The sequence below is a fragment of the Fundulus heteroclitus genome, chromosome 2 (assembly GCF_011125445.2).
Source record: "Fundulus heteroclitus isolate FHET01 chromosome 2, MU-UCD_Fhet_4.1, whole genome shotgun sequence".
Lineage (NCBI taxonomy): Eukaryota > Metazoa > Chordata > Actinopteri > Cyprinodontiformes > Fundulidae > Fundulus > Fundulus heteroclitus.
In genome coordinates, this window is record NC_046362.1 from 15,674,590 (window position 1) to 15,684,906 (window position 10,317).

The window sequence follows — 10,317 nt, forward strand, 5'->3', positions numbered from 1 at the left end:
GCACATCTCGCAGCAGGGGGCGCTGTTGCAACGCTTGTGCCATTCACGTGCGTTAAAGGTGAAAGTACAATTAAAGAAAACGACACTGGGTGTTAGCGGTAAAATAGTTTTAAAAAATTATTAGATCACACAATTATTAGGTTATTGATTGTGGATTAGTCACTTCACTTAAAAATAGACTTCTCATCGGTTGTGAGAAGTTATTATTCAAGAAAAACATCATACAATTTACAGGTTAACATATGAAAACTTGGGTGTAAAAGCTGAGCGAATGATTTAGATTAAACAATCGATACATTGGCTAATCTTGCTCATTTTCTGTTGTTTTAACGTAGTGCAAGACACAACTGAACGATTACTTTAACCAATCAACAACAGGATAATTGTATTACGTCTAAGTAGCTCTTACAGCGGATTGCATTATTGGGCAGATTTAAAATAATAATAATAATCTAAATAACTGGAAGTAACAGCCACAACAACGCCAAACAACTACATCTGTTTCAATAAAATGATTTATTCTTCAGCAATGACAACAAATGTTACAGAGACAAATAATTAAGCTACTCTTATATCCTCATATGGACGCAGATTCACAAATTTTGCTAAATTCTGCGTTTTTTTTAATTCGTTGAAAACAAATACAACTACAAACAGTGAGTTTTTTTTTTGTTGTAATTTCCATAATTTAAAGTGCATTGAATCCAATGTGGGTGACTGGTCAAAAAAAGGAACATAATACAGAAATAACAGGCTTATTTTTAATAGAGGAAAAAGCAAAACATTTCTGAACAAAAAGGGGAAAAAAAACAATACATAAATAAATAATCCATTTCAAGATAGGACATTCACTGTCATTGCACTTTGCCACAAAAACAAAATGAGACTTGATGGCATAATTTCAGTAAAACAAAATCACAGCATATTGCAGGATGGGTTTATAAATACTGAGGGTGGTAATACACATTTTTCAAATGTTACAAATAGTTACAGGGTGGTCTATTTTCAGTTTGATTCCTCCGAGTTTCCGCTGAGGTTTATTACCCCTCCTCCATTTTTTTTTTTTCAAGCTCTGCTGTTTGACAACAGCTGCAGATGGGTCCCCTTTCACCCGTCCTCCGCCCTTCAAATAAATATGTCCAACGCTCAGGGCGGCAGTAGGGGAGATTTGAATGTGCAGGATCCTGTGCAGTGGCGAGGAGTTAACATCTTGCAGGAGAAATGGTGTAAAGCGTCGTGAGCTTCTAGAGGGAGAAAAACAATCAATAGTGCACAAGCAACCGTGGACAGGTCATCCTGGAAATTCTAGGCTATAGACAAACTATGTGTGCCGTCGTTTAAGAGACGATGTTTGAGACACATTTTAATCTCTGCCATGGGGGAATTTACTGGGAAAAAACATGCTGAAAATGGACAGAATGTGGCAAGGTGCACTGGATTTATGTAACCTAAATTACGCACACGTCTTGGAGTATCTAACCATTCAGACAAATCGAGCATTTGCTGTTCTTTACAGGGATAGATACGCTAAAAAAATCTTTAAATAAGAATAAAATCAAGCGCTCTTTCATGTTAAACAGAAAGAGCGCTTGTGCTAAGGGTATCGTCTTTTGCTTTATTTTTCTCACCTCTGACGATGTGAAGCTGCTGGACCATCTCTTCCCTGTAGGAAAGCTCCCTTTTCATTTGATCTTGGAAATTATCTGAAGAGAGAAAGAAAGAAAGAAAGAAAGAAAGAAAGAAAGAAAGAAAGAAAGAAAGAAAGAAAGAAAGAAAGAAAGAAAGAAAGAAAGAAAGAAAGAAAGAAAGAAAGAAAGAAAGAAAGAAAGAAAGAAAGAAAGAAAGAAAGAAAGAAAGAAAGAAAGAAAGAAGTGCGTATGTTGATTACTTTCTTAAAGTATTTTTTTTATTGTTTAATGTTAAAACCCAAAAAGACTGAAGGAAATCACCGGGAGGCTTCTACCAACCGGATTACAACCATTCCCTGTCGGACACTTTAACAGCCTATAGGGGTCGCTGTTTTCAAGCTAAAGCTGCACGAAGTGTTTGGACTGTGGCTATGCGTCAGAATTCGCTACGCGGCTTTAAAACAATTGCGTGTTGTGTTTTGTCTGTTTGTTTTATTATTTTTTTTTTGGAAGAGGCTTATGGTATTCGTCAGAAATATCGTATCACTTATTTTTTTATTTTATTTACGAACGTATGTCCTGCTGAGAGTTATGTTGAAATAAGGGCCTCACGGTTATAATAATAGACTACATAGCAAATCGGAAAGAAAAAAAAAAATCCAATTCTGTTATGTAGCAGTTGTGTAGATGCTGTACAGTTTTTTTTTTTCCAGCAACAGTCTTGTTTGTAAACAAATGGACCCTGTTCAGAGGTCTCCTGAAACTGCATAACTCCAGTATAAAAACTTTATTTGTCTCCCTTGAGAGAAACTGGACAGAGGGTTTTTGCTGCACCAATACAATTTGCACTCATTTTTAACTTCAAATAAATAAATAAATAAATAAATAAATAAATAAAACAGTCCTTACAAGGAAAAAAGAAGAAGCTGCAATTCATTAAAAAACAGGATTTAACAAAAAGTCACAATGCATAATATCACACATATTTCCATGTAAAGCACAGTTAAAAAATAAATACAAAAAGGCAAGAAATAAATCACCCCAACGAGTTCAGAAAGATGGTTCAAGCTTTTACCGATAAGATTTTATGATACGCAATGATTTTTACATTTTAAAATGATTTTAAAGTTCAGAATCATTCTCCAGGTGTACCTTTATCCTCTTTCGTATGTGTTTCACAAAGGCTGAAGAAACATAAAATGCAATACAATTCATGCGTTTTCATTAACTGGATAAATATTCCAAGCTAAGGCATACCATGTCCCTATCAGAATATATTGCCTTTTAAATGGAATTATGTCTGTTTTTGTGTTTCACAGAAGAAATAAAAGGGGAGGGGGATTGTAGATAGTAAAATTAGATATTTGATTACAAATCGAAGATTGTTTTTGGCATTAAGATAACTATTTCCTAAATTTCACCACTATCTTGTGTGTATATAATTTCTAGATCTGTGAATATTTAACACCAACCTATTGGGGAATATAGGTCATAATTTTAGGTCATAACTAGATATTTCTATGCAATTCCAATAGCACTATCTCTAATGGCACATTAACCACCAATAACATAAAAGACAGATGTTACGTATTTATTGTTTGATTGTAGATAAAACCCTGAAATTAAACTTATTTTGGGGCACAACTTCGCTGGAGGATTTGAAAGGAGCAGCCTTCTGCCTAAACCCCTCCACCAATTGGGGATTAAAAAAAATTTCAAAACACCAGTGCCTTAACATTTCTTCTTACCTTTTAAGTTCTGAAATTCACGTTCTAGCTTTTTCCTCAGCTCGACTTGTTCCAGCAGCTGCTTTTGCAGCTCCTCTAAAAAAAAAAAAAAAAAAAAAAGCAGGCAAAAGAGGGTGCATTTAGTGGAGAAGCAGAGAAACTGGCGCTGGGAGCCTTTTACCTTGCATCTAGGACAGCTTTCTATTTTTAATCACGACGATGATGAGGATCATCATCGTCACTTGGAATGAGTATTCAGAGCACAGCTTGCTGAGCCTGATCTTTGTCTAAAAATAAAGGCACAAAAAGGGAAGCATCTCCTTCTATGTCGAGGACATTTGAGGATTTCATTGTAAAGGTTATAAGAAATTGTTCAAGCTGCAACTGACTCCTAACTAAGGATTGTTCGAGGCAGAAAGATTTATATTTTAATTAAAAATTTTTTTATTTTACCAAAGTTTGGCTGCAGGGGGATGATTATATTTATCTGGATCACTGCAAAATATAATACTTCAACCACCACCACCACCACCACCATCACTACTACTACTACTACTACTACTACTACTACTACTACTAATAATAATAATAATAATAATAATAACAATAATAATAATAAAATAATAATAATCTTACCCTTTGCTAAACTTTGGAGCTCTTTCTGTAATGGCGCGCCTCTGGCTGCTGCGTCATCACCTAAATCCACGAAAATTAGGTTTTAACATTTTTTTTTTTTTTTTTTACTGGAAATAAAGTGAAATTTCCTGAAACAGAGTCTCTACCGGATATAAAACCTTCCTCCTAGAAGCTTACCCTCGTCCGGTTCTCGGTGGCTCTCCTCGCTGTTTTGTCCATTAAAAGATTTCGTTTCAATCTCCTCCACTGTGGACGACGGCTCTTCTTTACTTGCGCTCTCATCTTGAGTGAAAAAAATTAAAATTAAAATAAAATAATAATTATGAAAAAATCTCTTTGGCTTTTTGCTACTCATTAAAAAAAAAAGATTAAAAAAAATTGTCTACCATGTGCTGTCAGCAGGCCTACTGCCGTCAGGTAATTAGTGGGTCTGAATTGATACGGACTGCTCCTTTGTTGCTGCTCTGCTCTGTCCGGTGTGTAAACCTGAAGCAGAAGCAATCAAGCTTAGGACAATATTCGATATTCAGCAAAAACAAAAAGTAAAGATATTTAATTAGACTGCAGCATTTAACATGTGTATTGTTAATAAAAAGATAAAGGTATTATTTTTATTAAATATATTTTTTATTAAAAACAAATTTCATCCACGTGGAAATAGATATTTATTAAAAAAGTAAGGACATGTCACTGCAGGAAAAAAAAATAATAAAGAAAAAAAAAACAGAGAAACTCCTTATTTTATTTGTTGTATTGGAGTTAAAAGCCACTCACTTCTGTGAAGGGCGCAGCTATGTGGTGCTCTGAAAGCTGTTTGCTCTGCAGCTCTCTGTCAGAGGACTGGGTCACCTGAAGGCTCATTTTCTGCGCCTCGTTCTGTGCGCTCTCCGTGCCTTTGGAGGACTCCGAGTCTTTCGGTGAAACGCCGTGCGCCAAACCGAGAGGAGTCCGGGGCCCGGGCTCCTCCTGTTCCTCTGGTGTCCTGTTCGTCTCCACGTCCACGTCCGGCTCGCCCTCGCTGTCCACGCAGGGGGACGCCGATCGGTAGCTCGAGCTCTCGCTTAAAAAGTCGGGCGACAGGTAACCGGTGCGGCAGCCGTTGTACGCGCCCCGGCTGCCGTACAGCTTGGCGATGCAGTCGGCGTCTTTAATGACGGGCCTGAACGCCGAGACGTAGCTGATCTTCCGCGCCGGGAGGCTCATCCCCTCCGCCGGCCTCCCCTCGTCCCCTGATTTGTCGTCTTCGTTGCGTATGGACTGCGTGCTGGAGCAGCGGTCGGTGTCCACCACGCTGTCTTTGGACGTGTTGGTGCTGCGGTCGCTGCTTTCGGAAATGTCCAACTCTGTCTGCCGGGAGGGACACAGCAACTCGGGCGGGGGTTTGTGGGGGGTCTGTGCGTACGGGGGCATGGGGAGCGGGCCCGCCGCGGGCCAGAACATGGGGAAGGAGGGATAGGCGCTGTCCTTTGCACCGGGCCACAGGACTCCCGGCAGCCCGGCTTTGCTCTGCTCGCCCATCATCCCGTCGTCTTTCTTCTGGCACAGACCGAAAGCCTGGAAGCCGTATGGGTGAGGGAAGAGGGGCGGTGGGATTTTCTGCAGCATCCCGAAGCCTTTGCTGGGCACCGGGATGACCGGGTAGCTGCGAGCGCTGGTCATAGCACCCCGAGTGTCTTCGCAGCCGAGGATTTTCGCCGGGATTTCGGGCGAGTCTTGCGAACGGTTGGGCCCTTGCAGCTTTAGGGGAGAGCTGGACCCCGATCCACTTCCCGGCAGCGTCCTCTTGCGACTGCCCCCGTTGAACATGGCCTTCACGTCTTCCCACGCGTGCATGATGTCCATGGGGCTGTTTTTGTCTGTCAGTTTGAGGTGTCGCCTCCAGGAGTTGAAATTAGCCGCGTCCGGCTGCGTGTACTTGGACTCCGGTGTGCGGTGGGAGTGAAATATGAATTTATTCGGGGAGAAATACATGTTGCAGTAGGAGCACTTGATGCACTTGGCTCTGGAGCTGTTGTATCTGGCCGGGATGAAGTTTCCCCGGCTCCCCCAGGCGCACTCGTGGGACACATCGAAGGCGAAATTTTCAGGAAGTTTTGGAGGCGAGTGCGCTCCTAGAAACGACTTACAAAGTCTCTCCGCCTCGCGTTTGGTGATCATCCCGCAGCGCCTGGAGGAGATCGGCATCGCCCCGGCTCTCCGCAGGATCTCCAGCTGCACCGGGGTGCACTGGACGCAGGTGATGCCCAGCGCCACTCGTCGGTTATGGATCTCGTTGTAGCTGTAATTCTTCAATAAAGTGTTTGATATTTGCGCAAGGCAAAGTCTCTCCTGGCCATCTATCACCAAAGACACGATGGGTATTCCGTACAGAATCGTCTCTCCGACCTGGTTGGGTTTCAAATTGGTGCTCGGGTAGGGAAGTTCTTGTTTGGAGTTTGGCGAGGAGCTTGAGTCTCTTCCCGCAGGTATGGAGTCCATCCTTGGAGACCTGGAGGCTGCAAAGAGGGCATTCCATTTGATCACTTCAGTTTGAATACATATTTACAGCATTTCCGAATAGTTTTTATTTAAAGTTTGTCTTTTAAGAACTCAGCTAATGGACATTATAATACAAATGGTTAGATACGTATTTTATCCACGTCTTACTAAAATGCAATTATTTACCAGAGACGATTTTTTTCTATTGAGCATTTCAGTATTGCAAGGATGAGAAGACTAAGTGCACTTCTAAAAGTAGCCTATATGTCCGACCCAAGCCGCATCTGTGCTCAGATATCTGCCTCCGAAGCTCACCTTTAACGTCCCTGTTCAGATCTCCTCCAAAATCGAGTGGATCGGATGAATGCCGGAGAAATAATAATAAATATATGCACGTATGTTCGCTTTAGGAGTGGGACGCCTCCCTCCTGCACGTTGTCCTCCCGTCTCTCTGTGCTGTGCGCTCTGCGTAACGCGGACGGTTTGTGTTGCGCCACCAGCAGCAGCGGTGTCCACATGGCACGCAGTCTGTAGTACAGCCCCTCTCCGCCACCCTTTGCCCCCCCCCCCCTTACAACAACGACAGCAATCAAGTGACAGCAAAACTTAGGGCAAGGCACTCCCACTCACAGAGGAAGCCTGCATTAAATATGGATTTATGACCAAAGGAGATGATTTGGTGTGAGCCTGAAGGTCTGCGGTGAACTCTAGCAGGAACCAAGTAAACAAAGTAAGCTGTTTATTCTGAGCAATATAAGCTAAACGATCTTTATGCACTTATACTGGATTTATTTGTTCATGCAAAAATGAACCGGGCTGCATTGGGAATCACTGAAACAGCAGACCCCCCTCTGACACATTGTCGCGCGCGTGGATGAATGCCTGGTGCAGGCCTCTATCACGTGCTGGGTTCCCACGTATTCGCCGTTTACAAACTGCACGTGCCCCGGACAATAATGTTTAGCAGCTGCTCGCAGGGTCCCCCCTGTGCGAACTGCTCTTGCTGCTGCCCCCCTTCAGCTGGAAGAAAAGAATCAGATACAATACGCCATAAGCGACCGACATTTAAAGTTTCTGAAAGTCAATAAAAGGTTTGGGTTAATCGTTTTCATGTGGGCCCCCCCACGCTGCGACAGGCGCTGCTGATGTAATATTGATGAAGGTAACGGGACACGTTCTGCTTGACCTCGGTGACTTCAGCAGCACAGAGCAGGACACACACGTATATATATATATATATATATATATATATATATATATATATATATATATATATATATATATATATATATATATATATATATATATATATATATATATATATAGTATTTTTACCAAAATTATTTTAAACTTTCATGAATAAATAAAATCTACATTCCGTTCAGCAACATCGATTGCAGATGACAAGTGATTGGGGTTAGATGACCAAATAGTCAATCACTTAAACTGTAATAAAGACTAAATTAAACATTATGGTGGGGTTTTGAATTTTAATTTTTTTAATAGTGAGAAACTATAGGTATATTTTTATGTTATGATATGCAGATCTTGAATAAATTGTTAGATAATAATAAATAAATGAAAAATAAAATCTTGCTTCCAACATTTAAGACACATAGTGTTGACTCAGGCAAACCTCAACATCTTTAAAAAAAAAAATATATATATATATATTTATAAAGTCTTTGTAAGAAACCAATAAGGTGGACAAATTAAATCAGTATAGCTTTGCCCTTCATCCATTTATCTACTGATCACTGAATGTCAGTGAGGAGCATTAACGCAATGCATTGTAAAAACTAAGGGTTTTATTTGTAAAACCTGAGGGTTTCATTAACAGTGACGTGGTCCAATCTAAATGAAGTTCAAGGTTCCTAAATACTCAAGTGTACCAAACAATCCAAAGAAACCTTTTTGCAAAACATTTTTTGCTTCAGTATCACATTTACAGTTTTGCCCCATATTTTAAAAGATAAAGAAAATAATAATCCAATATTCTTTTACTGCAGGAAACTATGTTTACTTAAAGAAAAAACAAACGAACAAAAAAAAGACTACAGACTGAAAAAAAAACGAAGAAAAAATAAAAAGACTAAAAAAAACTAAAAAAAAAACTTAGTGAGGTCAGTGTCAGGTTCGAGCTGATTCCAGCTCTCTGTGAGGCAGAACAGCTCATTTAAAAGTGTCTCTGTATTAATCACAGCGCTGCATCAAAGTATGATAATCACCTGAACACTCTATTAAAATAAAAGTGGCAGCCCAGGGGAAATCTTACCTTGCTCTTTAATTGTTTTGAGTCTCTGATAGGCTTTTTAATCTAAGATTAATTTATGCATTCTTAAATACTCTACATATGATTAATAAGCTTGAAAATTAAAAGGAGACTGAAGCAATTATAACAAGTGGTTGGTCATCACCTCATTAGATGGTGTTAGAAAGATGCAGTTTGTGAGCGTGTGTGTTTTCCTGATTGGGCGTGACAATAACAAAGACTGTCTTTTAAGGAAAAATGTGCTGCAGGCTAATTATTCTGGATCTTTCCTGTTTGTACTCCCGTGTTGTAGGGTGTCAGGCTGCTGGATTTGTCACTTATGGCTGATCCCAGGCAGGAATGGACCGCACAGGTGACTCCACAGCATTGAAGCAGAACTGGAAGAGAAGGATCAGCTGTTTGAGAGGCCACGGAAGAGGTGTGGAGAAAACAGTAAGCCTTCCTAAATGGTTGCTAATGCGTAAACAAGACATCACCCCTCTTCTTCTTGGATGTTTATTTTTTTAGGATATCTCCTAAAAGCCCACCCCTGGGTCTTGACCCCCACATCCTGCACTTCTTAACAGAGCATTGCATCTTTCAAGGAGGTGGAGTGTGTGTGTGTGTGTGTGTGTATGTGTGTGTGCCCGTGTGTTTGTGTAAGAGAGAGAGAGAAAGAAAGAAAGTGAAAGTGAGAGTAGGGTGGGGTGGGGTTCATCACTGCATCAAATGAGACTGAGCACAGGGACCCTTTTGTCACAGAGCGGGACTCATCTGCCAATGGTGTGCTGTGAGGTCCTGAGGGAAGGCAGGAACAAAGGTGCTAAAAGGCTGTGTGACAATGACGGTGCTCCGAGGAGAGCCTTCAAGAGTGGGACACAGGCTGCACGGGACAAGCGGTGCCAATCAATCTGCAATTATTGCTATTTGTGTGTGTGTGTGTGTGTGTGTGTGTGTGTGTGTGCGCGCGCGCTTCACAGAGGCCTTGTGTGGGCATTCATGAAGAGGAGCAAGGACACATGCTGCTGTGTCTCTCTCAGCTTTCCTTGTAATGTAGAGCTGAACGAAAGCTCTTCCAGGTAATAACCTGGAGGTAATCAACCACCTTTCGGTTTTGCCAAAGACAACCTCCTTTGCATCATGTCATCCATTATTGAAAAGAAGTTACTTTGCAACACTTACAAGGTTTATTAGCCAATAGGATTATCTATGATGCAATATCTTCTGGTACATAAGAAAAGGCTTTCATTGACAAAGTGTTTTACATAAGTCAGAGAACTAAGTATACAACTGAAATGGCCAAGAGATAAGGTTATGTTCTTTTGTTGAACACTGAAATAAATACAACGCCTTACAAAAGCATCCATACACTTTGGACAACAATTACAAGTGCAAGCATTTTACAGTGTGTTTCTACAAGCTTTGCTCATAGAGAAACAGAACGTTTTGCACATTCCTCTTTGGATTTAGCTCAGACTTTGACTAGGACATTCTAATGCATTCATCATTCCACTGTACCTCTGGCTGTATGTCTAATGTTGTATAATGTTGTGTTTAATAGTGAAGGATCCCAAAGCTGCAAGTGGATAATGGAAAA

The 10,317-nt window shown here is 40.7% G+C and overlaps 1 protein-coding gene across 2 annotated transcripts; it reads right to left on the minus strand.

Moving 5' to 3' along the window:
- Nucleotides 1–497: 497 nt before the first annotated feature.
- On the minus strand, nt 498–6,971 carry skor1b (SKI family transcriptional corepressor 1b). 2 transcript variants are annotated; one of them, XM_021317853.2, is made up of 8 exons: nt 6,785–6,971; nt 4,766–6,486; nt 4,378–4,477; nt 4,169–4,273; nt 3,992–4,051; nt 3,377–3,451; nt 1,629–1,703; nt 498–1,241 (listed from the first exon to the last, which is right to left on the minus strand). In XM_021317853.2, the coding sequence occupies exons 2-8, from the start codon at nt 6,467–6,469 to the stop codon at nt 1,147–1,149; spliced, it is 2,214 nt and encodes a 737-aa protein (XP_021173528.1). In that variant the 5' UTR covers nt 6,470–6,486; nt 6,785–6,971; the 3' UTR covers nt 498–1,146. The 2 variants fall into 2 exon arrangements, with proteins under 2 accessions (XP_021173528.1, XP_012720325.1); XM_012864871.3 differs by having other exon boundaries at nt 498–1,244.
- Between the last annotated feature and the right edge of the window lie 3,346 nt (nt 6,972–10,317).